General features: G+C 37.6%; 1 protein-coding gene across 5 annotated transcripts in view; it reads left to right on the forward strand.

Annotated features, from left to right (window-relative positions):
- KCNQ1 (potassium voltage-gated channel subfamily Q member 1) overlaps positions 1-16,609 on the forward strand; it is a 370,157-nt gene that overhangs the window by 86,743 nt on the left and 266,805 nt on the right. For all 5 annotated transcript variants that reach the window (XM_030038703.2, XM_030038702.1, XM_041129087.1 and 2 more), the window contains exons 3-6: positions 4,964-5,090; positions 6,979-7,057; positions 8,006-8,102; positions 8,734-8,874. In XM_030038703.2, the coding sequence (XP_029894563.1) occupies positions 4,964-5,090; positions 6,979-7,057; positions 8,006-8,102; positions 8,734-8,874 (444 nt within the window). The remainder of the gene's footprint in view (positions 1-4,963; positions 5,091-6,978; positions 7,058-8,005; positions 8,103-8,733; positions 8,875-16,609) is intronic.

Consider the following 16,609-nt stretch of genomic DNA (forward strand, 5'->3'; position numbering starts at 1 on the left):
TTACCTCGCAGTGTGGATGTTGGATGCCTCCCAACATTGGATTGTAGCTCTTCCAATCCAGTGGGGATGGAGTAGTAAAAGAAGGGCTTTTCAAGATGCATTTATTAGCAAAATAAACCAGATATTAATTTTTCTAATATACTTGTGTGTATTTGTTTTCATAGATCTGACTCCAGTCACACAGCTGATGAAGTCTGGTTCCTCCTTCAATTCAGTCACAGTCCTTTTCATAAGTAACTTTTCCTTGTTGTCCTCAGACAGAAGGGAGTTTCTTGTTCTTTTGCCTAATGGCATCCTGAAGTTTGTCAAGGTGATAGTTCAAAGTGGCCTTACCCATAGCAGGTCCAGTTCTTCAGTGTAAGTCAAACCTAATACATGGGCTTTTCATCACAGCTGTTCTTTGAGCCGTTCTCTGTGTGTTCCCTGTGTGGGCTTATTATGAAATAGTGATTAATCCATGGAAATTGTGGAGATATGGGCTGTAATGACAAATAGCATGGGTGTGTTTGTCAGGGGACTTGTGTTTTTATGGATCTTGCCTAAGTTCTTTTGTCAGGTGATGAGAGCTGTACTTTAGCCACATGATTAAGTTATGACATGTCTGTCTCGGGCTGAGGATAATTTTTATGTTTTGATGGCTCTTTCATTATACTTGAAGCGATTCCCAAAACTGTTCATGTAGTACCTGATCTGCTCAAAGGAACTTCTGTTTCCATGTCAAAACTGTGAAAGTGAGTAGTGAGATGCACAGGACAATCTGTCGTGAGACTTCTGAAATGGATCCCACACGCTGACCCCACTCCTGCACCAATGCACCAGTGAGGACTCAAGCTCCTTTACTGATCTTCATGAGAAATACTTCATTCCCTGGCGTCTGCTAAATGGCTAGCTGGAGATCTATTGTAGTTTCACCATGCACTGTACCACAGTAGAAATGCCCAAGGCTTGTTACACTGCTCTTGTCTGCTTGTTCCTTATAGTTGAAAGTGTTGTGAATTTACACGTGAGAAGTTGCTTGCAGCTGGACAGTTACTGACACTGATAGAGTTCTTCAAGAAAAGTGATCTACATGTGTATCTCATGTTCATCTTCTCTACCTTTTCATCCAGAGTTAATCTGGTATTTGGCTGTGTTTGGATTATGTGGCTGAGAAGGCATGAAGATGGCATTAACCCTATGCCTGGGCTGAGGAGGAAGGATGGCAGAAGTGAGGGTACCATGTACAAATTGATAATTAAAAGGAAAAAAAGTCTCTTCTCCTAAGCAAGAGGGCTCCTGTATGCCCACACTACTGTCACATCCCAGAGGGGTCTTTTTATCATGTCAATATAAGTTTTTTATCTCAGTGTTGTATTTCTGTTTTGACCTTGTAGAAGGGAGATCACAGTTAAGTTACATAGGGTTGAATGGGTCCTTGCACAGTGCAGTTCTTGTGTGTCTGTAATTTTAACCAGGAAAACTCCTCCACTGAGCTTTAATCCCCACTCCCACTAGTGTTTTGCAGGCAGTTATTTTCTCTGTATTTTAATTTTTCCCTTGTGCTGAATGTGCCTTTTTTTCTTATTTCACTCATTCTTTACATCCTCTCTGTCTGCTCAGCACTTCATCCTTCCATTTTCCTATATCAGCTTCTTGAAGCGATGTTTCAGTCTTGCTGATTCTTTGTGAGAAGCGCAAACTTTTATACAGTACACTTAGTAGATAGGTGTTAAGTGGGCAATTAGGAGAAAGTATCGAAGAAACAGTGGACCAAATTGATCTGTACTGCAACTCAGATTTGTTGGAATTCTCAGGTGTGAGGCATTGCTTTCTGCCAGGGTACCTGCTATTAAATGGAATTAGCCCTAATTATCACCAGCATAAATGAACTAAGGATCAGGTTGGCATCCTTCTAGTTAATGTAAAGTTCCATGTTAAGCTGTTAATCATGAAAATATAGGCCATATGTCTGTAGCTCAGGAAGGCATAATTTTCTAATGGAATTTTCCGTGTTGTCTGCAAGTTTCTGGCTGCTAGTATAAGTGTACGGACAGAAATTCATCAGCCTCCCCCACCCCCCGGAGACTACTTATTAGACTTATGCAACACAAGATATTAAAAACACTTTTGTCTGTCACATAGCCACGGGCAGGGGAGGGGGAATTTGCCAGTTGCTAATGGATACCTGGAGTTTTTGTGTATGACCATGAAGAACAGCTTGTGCACTTTCACCCCCGATGTTCCCTGAATAACTTGGGTCTCATTTAGGTCAATAAGCCTTTATCAAAACGTCAGGAGTGAAAAATGTGTCTTGGTGTAAGCCGACTGGTCGTTCCCTCCAGTCACCGGCGTCTATAGGACAATCAATGTTCTCTAAGCTTGTCTGCATGTCACGCAAAGAGCTGGATGACAGTAACCATTGACTGCGTGTCTGTCACATTGTCTTTGGGACAGCCCCTATTTGCATACTTGCCGGTGTGCCTGTTATCCAATGAACCATGGAGGGCCTTTAAAAAACATAGGCGCACAACTCCAATGCAAATTCCCTACGCAGAGAATACACGCTTCTTTAAAGCACAATCCAGGCTTTCACTTTCTACCTTCTTGCTATAAAACTGAAACTGTGATCCTGACAAGGCCACGGTGCCTCGTCAGAGTGCTGTTTGTGGTTTCATTGTGCTAAAACCAAAACTTTTCTCTGTGGGTTTTTCTTTGCCTACTGAGATAATTTTGTTGTTGTTCTTTTGCTTTTGGTAATTGCTTTAGGGGATATCTGAACAGTATTATCTGTGCTATCGCATACGATGTGAAGCTATACATTCCTTCCTCAAATTAGTTATTTTGAATGAAAGACAGTTTTTGCTCCCTGTATGGTTGCTATTGTCTTTTGTTAAGGGAGTTTCCTCTGTGGTAGTGATGAAAGGAGATGTACTAGCCTTCTGCATACAGAACAGTACTTGGATATTAGAGTTTATTGACCATGTCTGTGAAATGAATACAATCACCTGATCAGAAAAGATGGCCTCGGGTGCTTTATTTTGCTGTGACAATTCAACAGCACCTCATGTAAAGCAGGGATCTTAATTTTGCCATTCACTGTAGGTTTGTAAATGACATTAGGTGAAATTGGACAAAGGGAGAGTTTCATTGTGCTTGAAGCTTCTGCCATAAGACACAGGCTTTCCTTAAAGTGTCTGCTGCACATACTGTTTCTTTAGATTTATGACATTCATTATGACTTTATTATTGAAATATATTTAATAATAGTCCATTATTATTTTTTTTTTTTAAAAGGTGAAGAGTTCTGGTAGATCCTTTCAGAATGAAGCTGTAGAAGAGGTTCTTGGCTGAGTCAAAGGGTCTGAGCTTCATGTTTATTACAAGCAATGATCTGGACAGTTTCATTATATCTTGAAAATCTAACTGGAATACGAGTTACTATAAACAATCGTGATAGCTGTTCTGTTGCATGTGACATCTTGCCCGGGTTATGAGATTGTCAAAACAAAGGGCAAGTGTCCTGGCTGATGTTCTCCTAGCTTTTCTAGAAGCATCATGGAGTCAAACTTCAACACTATAGTGCCCTGAGATGAACAGTTTGTTATGCCATCAGGAGACTGGCGTTTTAGAGCCACAAAAAGATTATATAGCAAAGTCAACAGATACATAACATTTTTTTTCCCCTCTTCTTGCTGTATACGGACCTATTATTTTACTCAGTACTCAGGGCAATGTCCCATGCATTTTTGAAGCTAATTATGTGACTCCCTTTCATCTTGACCGGACTAGGGTTGTATCCTGGTTATTTCAGTTAATTTAGAAGATAATCGTAGGTACCATCCCCTTTGCCAATCTGTTACGAAAAACAGCAGTGAACCCTGCAGAAATGTGAGGAGGCTCGATAAAATGTTGAGCAGCATGTTGTCTTCTCTGCAGTTGCTCTTTATATTAAATGACTCTATGAAATAAGCAGCTCGTTCTCTTAATCTATGTAACTGTGATACCTTATGATTGGTTTCTGTGCTTTACTCTTTCCATATGCCATGTCTTGTATGTTTTCAATTACAAGCCACTGTTACAATTCCAATTAGTAGATCTTGCTGTTGGGTCTGATAGAGAATATGACCAGTTATTAGTCGAGTTGGCCAATAAGGGGAGTATTGCAGCTCCCTAATACTCGAGGAAACTATGCTGAGTATGCCATGCTCAACCAGTCTGTAGGAAAACAAGGTTTATCTACACATTGACTAAATTCCAAATACGACATAATTGTACCTTTGTCTAATTAACAAGAATGTCAGATGTCTTTGACACCTATCACTTTGTAGGCATTTCCAAAGTCATACCTTAGCATAGGTCTGTGGTTAACATGTAGCTTGATACCAGCAGTGCTTCAGGACTAGATCTCTGTTTCTGCTGAAGTCTCTAATTGTTGAGAAGAGGATGGGAAACGCATGCTTGAGATCTCACTATGTTTTCAGTGCACCTGGAAACTAACCGATTGGTAATGGCTACTAGAAATCTTTCTTCAGTCCATATGAGATTAAAGGAAGACTGAAAAAGTATAAATAAGTGGGAAGCTAAGCTGATACAGTAAATTGAAAGTGAAGCACACCTCTTCCTGAAATGAAATACGCTAGCAAAATACTCATCTTCTGCATACAGACTCTGCTTGTTTTCTTTGGCTCAGTCAGGAAACCTTTTGTTTGAATTAGACCAAGTGAACTGCACAGAATGGTCTTCAGTTTTAGTACGTGTAGACAAACCAAACTGTGTGCAATTAAAGTATTTAAACTTGCTCTTAATCTTTTCTTTCTTTAGTCTTACGGATTTTTCTATGTTACTTGAGATCATTTTGGTATAGTTGACATTTTTTTCACCCTCCAAATTTTACATTTTATTTTAGCATTTCCTAACACATTCTGAAAAAAGATGAGAGACATACAGTAGAGAATTAACCTAGTTCCCTGTCTATTTCTTTTAGGAAATTGTATTAGTGGTATTCTTTGGAACAGAATATGTGGTTCGGTTATGGTCAGCAGGATGCCGCAGTAAATATGTTGGAATATGGGGAAGACTTCGTTTTGCTAGGAAGCCTATTTCAATCATTGGTGAGTATGCACAGCTTGCAAAGTTGACGTAAACAATGAGTAAAACTTGTCCTTGAAAGTTTCGAGAAATGGAATTTCTGCAGTAGTTGTAAAACTTGTCCTTGAAAGTTTCGAGAAATGGAATTTCTGCAGTAGTTGTAAAACTTGTCCTTGAAAGTTTCGAGAAATGGAATTTCTGCAGTAGTTGAAGCCAAGTTAGAGCAAGAGCTCTTGTCATTAGCATTATCGTAGATCTGAATTTCCTTTCAGGAATCCATGACACTGTCATTTGAGAACAAATGTAGCTTGGTTTGTTTTTCCAGAAGAGCAGAGTGTTTTCTTTTCACAAGTGATCTGAAGCTTTGCCAGAAATGTCTTGACCATAGTCCTGTCTCCTGTGACCTCAGGATCCCAGACACCGTACAATAGCTACAACTGTATTTTTTTTAGATACTGAACTGACCTTTTTTTTTTTTAATGCCCAGCAACCATTTGAATAATTTTTTATGAGTCTATTTTGCACTCTAATTGAGCTATGTACTGCATGGTGGAGCATGGTAGATGCACTGTAGTTACTTTGTGTATCTATTGGATTAAAATATGGTTTTCAGTGATGCATCTGAAACTGGGCACCAGACTGCCCTTGATATTCACTGCAGTTGGCTTCCCAACGTGACTTCGGTGTTCTTAGAAATTACATCCATATATTCCATATATGTCACAAACAATTATTGTTTTTAGAATGCTTGTCATGCATTTAGCAATTTCAATGAAAGAAACATAATAATCCAAAATCAATCTGTATTTTGTTAGCCAATATTGAGAGAACTGTATAAAGACCCTTGCCCTGAAGCACTTAAAATATAAATGGATTAAATGAACCAGATTTTGGAAGAGGAGTATTGTTATAGAAGCACAGTAATTCTTGTTCTGTGACATAGTTTTTTCCGCTACTTGGAAACATTATTTGTTGTTGAGTAGAGGATATAGTATTTCATAAGCTATCTACAATTTTGCTGAATATAAATTACAAAATTTTGTACCTGGGTATTTTTACAATCATAAAATAGTTTAGTTTAGCTTCTCTGTGCATATATATAAATAACAACTGTATCTCAGGTGTGACTGCAACTATAAAATGGCTTTGACTGCATCTTTGCACTCTGTCCACAATCCATTTCTCTTGAGACCTAGAACACTAGGGGTTCTGAAACGTCATCCAATTTATTTCATCTTGGAAAGCAAAACAAAGTTCTGCTTTCCCAGATAAGTATCAAGAACTGTTTCACTCTCCAAAATACAGAGTTCCTTTCCAAAATTAACTAGGCCTGATGCACAGAGATTTAGAGTACTGTCCTAGGGTAATGACTGACTTAAACTAAATTAGATTTACACACTAATTCCAATTTTTCTCTCACTTTTAGACCTGGACAGATGAAATAATAGTAAGGCACTTGTCTTATGTATGAAATAAACTCCAAAACCTCTGTCAATGAATAAAATACTGTCTAAAACAGCAGAGAAAATAAGATACACAGAACAGATAATGGGTAGAAACTGCTGAAATTCCTCATGGGTTATAGCTAATAATGATTCCAGGCTGCTGAGGCTGCTTTACAGTAACTTATATCACTCTCGTCATTCATCTAGAATGTGGCCATCTTGGACCCATCCCAGTAAAACCTTTCTATCATATCACACAATTATATTTTCTTCATACGTTACAATCACACAATTATATTTTCTTCTTACGTTACAATAGAGATCTCTTGATATATAAACAAAACTCTTAATTTGGAGTGGCTGTTCAAATTGTTACAGTAATATTGGCATTGGTTCTAGTAACAGTCTTGCAGAAGTATTGCAAGATGCTGCTAACTCATTTTTTCAATTGACTTTTATTTTCCAGATTTAATTGTAGTTGTTGCTTCCATGATAGTTCTTTGTGTGGGCTCTAAAGGTCAAGTCTTTGCAACCTCAGCTATCAGGTAATTATATGCAATAAAAGAAAATAGTGCTGAGTAAGGTGTTGGGTTTTTCCAGGAGAAAATGAGTCACTGCTCAGAGTCATGTAACAGAGCAGATCACCAATCATGTATGGGTGTGAAACAGTGATCCCATTAAATGTAGGGGAAATAAAATTTTGAGTGTGTTGTCTGGTCGTAATGCCTTTATGTCTGATGGAAAGAGGTGCACATACCCCTGCCCCCTTTCCCCAACTAGGTGAGTTCTACCCAAATCCTGTTTTAGTTTCTTGGCTCAGTTTTATAGCAACTCTTTCATGCTTCATGTCTCTGATGTCTTCAAGCTGCTTCTTCATAAAATGCCTGGGGTTAGTAGTTGTGAGCTCCTGATGGACTGAACCCAGCTTGTGCTCAGGAAGGTCACACCACTTGGTTTTCTTGAATGACAGGGTACATGTCAGTGTACTGTGCTCTGCTCACTAGCTGCAGTGATGCTCTAGGATTGCAGAGACTCTCATAAAAAGAATATTTTAAAATATTATTGGACTGTCTAGTTCGAATTGCCTATGAAATTCCTCAAAGGTGAGGAACTCAGATCTTTAGTTAGATGTTTCTGTATGTGGTTTCCCATCTTGGCAAGCAGGTCAAATATGAGTCGATGAATGATTTCTAGAGCATTCACAGCCTGCGTCCAAAATTCCTGAATCCTTGACTTATCTGTACTAGCCATGTTTAGAAAGGTCTGTCCTCTCGTGCAATCTCCCCATGCTGTCTTCATAACAAACAAGATGAAAGACAGGTGAACGGAGTGAAAAGAGACAGGCTGCTAAGTCTAACATAAAATAAAATATAATAAAAAATAAAAGTCTTTATTTTAAAATGGTCCTTTGGAAGAGACAGACTTCCCCTCTCCACCTCTATTTCTTCTCTTGTTTCTTTAGTCTTTTCATTCATTTAAAAATTGCATTCCAGGGGCATCCGTTTTCTGCAGATTTTACGAATGCTGCATGTTGACCGTCAGGGTGGTACATGGAGGCTGCTGGGATCAGTTGTGTTCATACACAGACAAGTAAGTTTGAGTACTCTGAGGAATAGCATAATAATTGATGCAAAAGTCCTTATATTTGGAACAGCATGTATGCAGATATGCTGATGATGTCAAATATGTTTAGTGTGGAGGCAGGCAGTCATCTCTTTTAACCAAGTATGGTTGTTCTGCCTTGTTCAAGGGACAAAAAGTTCCTAAAAGATTAAAAATATTCACCTCCACTTTGGCAAACTTTTGGCTTGTAGTTGGACTTAACCACAGAAAATGAGACTTCTTAAAAGTAGTCTGAGTATTTCTAAAAACATGTATCTAAATTACAAAATTGTTTTGAATGTGGCACTGTCTGAAAAAATTACCCAACTACTTTTTGGTGACCAAAAGATTAATGAGTCACGCTTGCAAGCAAGGAGGTTGTTTTGACCCTGTGTTTGAAACGTGCACGCTGGACCAAGTCATCAACTATGGTGTAAATTCTTTCACCATTAAGCTCAGTGGATTTTTGTTAATTTCCACAGCCAACAGTCAGTGTCAATGTTTATTAATTGCTAAAATTCCATTCTTCTATTCCAATCATATTTTAAAAAACATCAGTGATAGGTAATTTAAGTGTCTCAATAATATTATAATGCCATTATTTTGCTTCTCTTTGCAGGAACTGATAACTACACTTTACATTGGATTTCTGGGCCTGATTTTTTCCTCTTATTTTGTGTACCTGGCTGAAAAAGATGCTGTAAATGATTCTGGAGAAACAGAGTTTGGCAGCTATGCAGATGCCCTGTGGTGGGGAGTAGTAAGTATAGCAATTTCACATGTACTAAAAATAGTTAACACCTCCAAATGTGGAGTAAAGTTCAAGCAAGCATGGAGTTAGAACAGCACTTTGAAATGGCCTCTTATTTCTTCAATGCACTTTCTGTTTTTGTAATTCTATGAAACTAAGAAAATACTATAAATGATCAGTAGTTTTATTTGGTGGTCATAGTTTTATGTGATCTGAAGTGATCAAATTATGTATACGAGATGTAGAAACATCTATTCTTTCCTTCTGTTATAGTGATTACTTCTTGCTACTTTTCTCATGGTAGGGTTCAACCTTCTAAGGTGGTAAGAGTCTTGCTAAATCAGGGCTAGTGCTTTGGGGGTTTTTTGGGTGTGTGGTTGGGGGGAGGGGGTGTCTTGTTGTTGTTGTTGTTGTTGTTGTGTTTTAAGCAGATATCTATGGTTTGCTATTTGGCCTGGGACAGTAACTCCCTGTTTATTCAGAATGGACTAGTTCCAGAACAAGGAGCATCTGAGATACTTAAGAAATACAGGCACAGGACTGTTTTAAAGTGATTATATTGCTTTGGAACCCACTTAGTATCCTTATGTGGCATTCGTCTGTGCTGTGTCAACATACCATCTTGCTCAGACATTTCTGAGGTTTCTCTAAGGTGCTGCCACACCTTGGTGTAGATGAATCTTTAGTTCTACTGATAAAGTTCTGCTTTCTTGCTGTTGCTAGTGACAGTTGTCTCTATTTTAGTTTATTATATGCACTAGTTTGGCAGCTCTATTCTGGGATTATATTTTAGTAAACACTTCAATTTTCTTGCTTCTGCTAGTAACAATTCCCTCTTTCTTTTCTCACATGATACGCCAATATTAGGTTGGCTGCTCTGTTCTGGGATTTCCCATCTGTAATTTTTTCCCTTTCCTTTTCCTATAAGAGTTCAAAGAAAGGTACTTTTTGAAGCTGTTTTTCCTTATCATTAGTATTCAAGCAATGACTTGATTTTATCTGCTTTAACTGTATGTAGCTTAATAAAACAAACTGTCATCATTAAATGCTACAGATCTTTAAAATGCATAGGCATCACTAATGATTCCATACTTGCATTTTCAAAATGTGCTGATCTTCTAGAGTCTTGTCTTTGCTGTTTTAAATCAAAAGGCATTGTTTCTTTTTTTTTTTTTGTTAAAAATGAGACTGCTAGTAAGTCTTATGTACAGGAGCGATAGGACTAACACCTCCATTTCACTAATAAAACATATATTTTTTAAGAAATATTTTTAATAAACCTCTGCGTGTATGTGCTTATATAGTCTTCTCTCTACAAACAGTACTACTTGTTCTTTCAGGAAGGAAGGATCTATTGATGACCAAGTCTATTGCAGGTCTCCTGGTGCTGAAATACACATGTAGCCTTTTTTTAATACAACAGGTTTTGTTTAGGTTGCTACTAAGATCTCCTGCAGAAGTCCTTCCTCTTGCTGTCTGCCATGGTTAAATACAGCCTCTCTTAGGATCAGAAAACTTTCTGTGTAGCACAAGGAAGTGGCTTTCTGGCAAGTAGATTTTCAATGCTTTCATGTCATCACGGTGTTTTTATTTTCCGGTGTAGCAGTCAGATGACTCGGTAATTAACAGTGGCAGATGTAGCTGCATTTAAAAACACATGCTGTCATTGGCGTTGGCATTAAAAATTGAGTATGTGACAGACCAGACTGGCTTACTGAAAATACAGTAAAGCCTTCCACAGAAGCAATACGATCTGTCAGGATATTGAAATATTCTCCTTTCAGGGAATTATTGCTCAGTTAATAGGCATGCCAGTTATTTTGTCTTTCTAATTACAAGAAACTTCTTTAATCAGTAAGTTTAATTATGGTAATATTCTTTCTCTGTTATAACTTCTATTATGTTGCAGCATGCCACTTGAAGTGTGAGACTGCATTCAATGAACCCATAATGTAATTTCTTTAATATTAAAAATGGAATTTAGTGTCCTTGTTCTGCTCTAGACGCAGATGCTACACTTCTGCTAACTGCTAAAAGGATCTAGCAAAACAAAACTGAAATGGATTCAGGTCTGTCCATTTCTGGTATTTTGATACTGTAATATTCTTCATGCTTTCTGCTAGGAAAAAGCCGTTTAAAGTTAGGGCAATAAGTGGGGGGTCATTAAGTATCCAGATGCTTCCTAATGAAGGTCTCAAACTCGTACAACAACCTTCTCAAAGTGTTAGGTCTCAAAAGTTTTGGTTATCATTTAGCCAGAATTTTCAGAATCGCTTAAATGCCACAAATTCTGGTCACTGAAAACCTGTCTCAGTCTGTTTAGAACTGGACACGCAGAAGAGGGTAATTCACAGCTCCCGTCTCAAACACTGTCATAGATACGTGGTCTGTCTGGCAACGTAGCTGATCTCACTGCTCTAAAAGTGCACTTACCTTATGTAGTAGAGAATACTTCTAAAAGAAAAACACCTGATAACGTTTCCACACCCCCTTTCTTGCTCTACAACACTGCACTTTTTTTGTTATCTCAGCTTATGTCTACACTGCTAAACAAGTCCTTTGGGTAGCGGCAATAGAATATGTAGCATAGCATAAAGTAAACCATATAAAAGGTCTGTGTTACTACAACTAAACTGCATCTGGAATTGGGTACTTTTATATTACTGTGCTTTGCTGACTATAGACATACCCATAGGGTGCATAACTTTTAATTAAGTGTTCCTCGTTGTCATTGTTGTTATTTATAAATCTATATTGCATTTCCATTTCCATATGTAAATTGGCCTCCTGGGCTTTATTTGAATTTCCTTGAGAACTCTGGGCTGTAGCTATTCACCATTCCAGTTTATAGGCTTCTTGAAGAAAGCTAAGGTTACCTTGTGGCATAAAAATTTGTCTGTACTATTGCTGGTTTTGAATGCAGCACATGTTATATAAATAATTCTGCCAATGGCTGCATATCTGTATGTCTTTCAAAAGACAAATTTAATATTTCAAGTAAAATACAAGTAACATGATGCATCTTTCAGCTCCCCAGTGCCCATATTCAAAATTACTCTGCTTATCTTGTCCTTCATGTCCAGACTAACAGTCTTGAAGACCTAGTATAGATTCTGGACAATAAAAACAAGAATTAAAAAAAAATAAAAATAAGACACTAAAAAAAAAAAGATACTAAATGTTCCCACCAAATCTGTCAAAGATGACCACCTTCAGGGAATGTTATTGTCTCACTGTCTCTAGGGTTTTTTGTGTGGTTTGGGGGGGCTTTTTTTTGTGGGTTTTTTTTTGTGGTTTGTTCCCCCCCTGCCCCTTAAGCATTAAATTCAATCATGCCTCAGGCAGACTGAGGGGAGCTCTCCTTTTGATATCCACTGAATGATACACAATTCCAACCTTCACATCTGAACAAACATCCTTCAGGAAAACCGTTATGTGGATTGTGCTAACAGTCTCTTTGATCATGAACACTATTTGTCACAAGCAATTATTGAATATAGCCGTGCATGGATGTTACACTGTGCCCGTTCCTTTGAATTGGTTTGAATTGGATCAAGCAATCGTCTGCAAGTACCAGCTTTAGTTAAGAGTTTCTTGTTCCTTTAATTCATAGATATATGCTTTCTCACCAAGGACCGAATTCAACACAACATTCATAAGTTTGCTTACTTCTGAGCATACATAAACCCATGTTCCTATTTAGTAAAGCCTATCAGTATGTGCTTAATATAAATTGAAAATCAAAATTGTGGGAAAGCTTTGCTGAAAAGTTGCAGGGAAATACACTTGAAACTACATGTGCATAGAACTTTTGTTAAATTAGAACAGATCTGATTTAATTTATAAATAGTTGAACGTAAATATTGAAAAATTGCTACATAAAAGGGATCTTGTGTTATTCAGAACCCTCTTTTCCCTCCTTCTAAATTAAAAAAGCTGTTGAGGACTGTACACTGTCTTCAATGTTAGACAGAAGGCGACACTTCATTTTTATTCTTCTTGTGGTTTACAAGTCAAGAATACCAACTATAGGCCCATTATATCCTTCCCCCCATCCTTTTTTTTTTTTTTTCCCCCTCTAATTTTTGGGATGAAGTGTTTGGGGTTTTTTGGGGGTGGTGGTGGTTATTTTAAGAATTTTTGGAACGGGGGTCAGAAGATGTAAGGGTTAGTATTTTTAAATGCTTTTTACATGCAATCTCTGCATCTTGCAGCTGCCTTCTCATCTCTGAGCTTTAACTCCATGAGCAGTTCCAACTACATTTTGTTCTCATTTAATGAAGATCTGTGTGGTGGATGTAGAGAAACCTTTTAAAATTCTTACTTACAAAGTACAGATGTAGATATTCTTACATGTAAAGAACGCTCTTGGGACTTATTTTCTTAATTCCCAAATCTTTAAACCTCTACCAAAAGATATCAAAGAGCTAGGAAAAAAATTATATCTAGAAGAATGCAGAAATTTTCAACACTTGTTTTCCATTTGATGAAACAAAAGTAAAGTATTTCAAAATATAGATAATTTTCTATTGCAGGATCTAGGAAAAATAATTATAATTAAGGAATTTAGCTTTCATTTAAATTTCAATACTTAGCACAAATTGTGCTCCTGTTGAAGTGGATTTGTAGGAAGCTGAAACTAACTTCACTCTGATTTTCCTGTATCATATGGCTAGCATTATCCTCACAGGAAGATGTTTTAAAACTTCCCTCCTAAGATATTTGGCTACTTTGTATATGCTCAAACATTCTTTTCCCCTTGTTGTACCTAGATAATGCTGTTTCTTTTCAGTATAGTTACTATATTTTGTGAGGTGTAATATAGTACTAATACTGAATAGAAAAGAAATAGCTGCAAAATTTCCACGAACAGTTCAGAAATTGTAGTCAAACTCTCTGCATATGTTGATAACTTACCCCAGCACTTCCTTCGATATCACACTGAGATATAGAGGGTACTACTCCAGCTGCCTGCTTTTTCTGACATTTTTTGTACAGAAGTAGTCTGTTGAGCAAGGTTTAGGTAAGAGAAACTCCTCTACTCTAGATTAAGACTTATATGTGCTCGAGCTCAACACTGGTGAGGTGAAGTCCACGAGGCAGAGCTGGCTCTCGACTTTGCCAGCAGTGTGACTGACGGTGGCCAGCAGACCTCCCACCATTTCCCATTCATCTGATCAGTGAGCAGAGAAGGGCTGGCATACTGCAGCCTCCCAAAGAAAGTGGGTATCGCTGTACTGTAAAATTTAAACAACTGATGATGGATTAATTATCAGGCTAGGATACAAAGCTGCTGGATCTCCTATGAGTTTTATTGCTTGTGTCCATGTATATATTTACTACTGAGTTCAGACCTAAAATTGTCTGTTCACTCCAAGTAAAAATGATCATAACAATGATCAAATTAAAAAAATGATCAAATAACCATCTTCCTGGGAGGTTTTAAGTCTTTTTGCTGGACTATGTTTTCCTAATTTAGTTACCTTTGTATTTTGGTAGCGTGCTTGTAGGGGGAAGGGAAAAAAAAAAAAAAAGCTCGGATGGACCACAACACTGCCTATACCTTCACTAATAATGAACAATTCTCACTATTTTTATGCAAGTTTATGTCCTGTATCTTGTCGTCCTTGAGAACTACTGCCATGGTGATCCAGGGGATTAATAGACTATTTTACAAGAGCAAGTGAAAACAGCTTTTATTTTTGAGGCTGAACACACTGAGAAAGGGATTCAGCGGCCTTTGCAGCATGCTGTACTGCAGGAGTGAGGCAACAGAAAAGGGGAGGTGGACAAACTGAGACCATGAAACAGTGGAACAGAAAAACAAGGCTGAAATCCCATCTTTTAGAAATGAAGACAGGAGCCTACAAGAATGTCTGGTACCATTAAAAATGTGAGATTCTGGAATAACATCCCAACAGGTACAGTGAGGGGAAAGCCAATTAATTTTCAGATGGAGTTGCATTTTCAAGAGATAGTGAACGAGGTGACATAACGTGGCTGACTTGAACTAGCCAGAAACTAGGAATAGCAACCAGAAAATCCCTTCAACCTTTGTATTCTTACTGACTTGGTTAAAGCTGCTGTAGTCCCCTTTTTTCATTGCACAGAACAGACTTTGCAAATTTAGGTAGGCTCAGTGCTCAAACTTAGTTTTCATCAGTTGGTTACTTTTTAAGACTCTTCTAGTTTTGTCTCTGAGCTCTCACAAGTGGAGATGTTTAGTTTGGGCCACCACTTGATTAGGAGGTTTAGAGTGGCCAGTAATTTGGTCAGAACTGATGGATGGCTGAAAATGACACCTTGAGGAGGCATTAAACTGAGATCCAAGAGGGATGGCTAGGCAGCACTGAGGATCTACTATTTGAGAGACATGACACTGAAGTTAATGTATTCTGTTTGTTCTTTTTGCAGTTTGGATGTGTAGTTCCATTTCATTTCATATCCTAAGTTATTAGAAGTATTTCAGTGTCCTTTAGATGTGATTGTGTCTCAGTTATGTACTTCAACTGCATCGAGAATGATGGTGTGAGCCTGCAATGATAACTATGGAAATGACTTCAAAACTTTAAGAAGAAAAATAATCTAAACATCCACTTTAAATGCTTGTAATAGTAGGGATAAGGAAGTCCATTCTTCAGCTTTGGATTACAATTTTAATTCCAATGTTTCAAAACATTTGTGTCCTGTAGAACATAGTCTCTTAACTTGTTCATCTGAAGGATGTAACTTGAATCTTCTTGGAGTGTTGCAATGTACATAGAGGTGATTGGCAGCAGAAAGTGGAATTTCTATTGTGTGACTCGGTTCTTATCGCTAACATCCTTACATGCACAAGGGAGAAAAATATTGTCATTTGGAAAAGAATCCAAAATATCGAAAGATCACTGGGGTTTTTTTAGCTTTATATAGATTGCATACTTCACAGTAAAATAAAAGCATGACTGTCTAATCTGTTTGCACTTGTGCTGCATAGGTTTCAGCAACTTGGAAAGATTCTACTTTATATTCAACTTGTATGAATGCAGCTGACCGAATAAGATGTCAAGCCGTAAAAAGGCTTCTAATGTGTTCATTACACTTAGGCACACAGGAGAGCATTCAAACCATTTTGCAATTTACTAGACCTCAGTTGCAAAGAAATTAGGGAACCAGTTGATGTTTCTGGTATATCACTGGATGTTGTTCTTGTATTACTTGATTTAATCAAGATGGGTATTGCGAGAGGGTCAGAAGGTTCTGAGTGGTATTTGGTATGCAAAACAATACCTACTGCAATTGCTTTTGAAGTTGCAGTGCTGCAAATTTAGAAACAAAGTTGTTAAGGTATTTTCTAGAAGGTGACTTTCCCTTATTTGCTTTAACGCTTGGCTTTTTTAATCTTTTAGTTTGTGTTTGCTCCCTCAGTCCTGTGATGTCTGCCTTTTTAATGCTTCTGAATCATGCGTTCTTGTATTTTGTAGCTGTTTATCCAAATTTTTGCAAGGCACACAGAAAGAATTTCATCAACAGAGCATTGTTACTCACCTGATTAGTTTGCTGTGCTCACTTTAGCCTGATAGCCTTGAATAAAATCCCTTCCCTATTCAGTGCTGACTAACTATTTCTTCTTGCTGTGTGGATTTTTGCTTCAGACTATTGATGCATATTTAATAGGAACAAGATTAGTCTTAATACCAAAGCCTGTGGTGATGTACATCAGATCAAAGTTCTGAAATAGTCAATGGATGAATATGATTTTGTT

The sequence above is a fragment of the Aquila chrysaetos genome, chromosome 16 (assembly GCF_900496995.4).
Source record: "Aquila chrysaetos chrysaetos chromosome 16, bAquChr1.4, whole genome shotgun sequence".
Lineage (NCBI taxonomy): Eukaryota > Metazoa > Chordata > Aves > Accipitriformes > Accipitridae > Aquila > Aquila chrysaetos.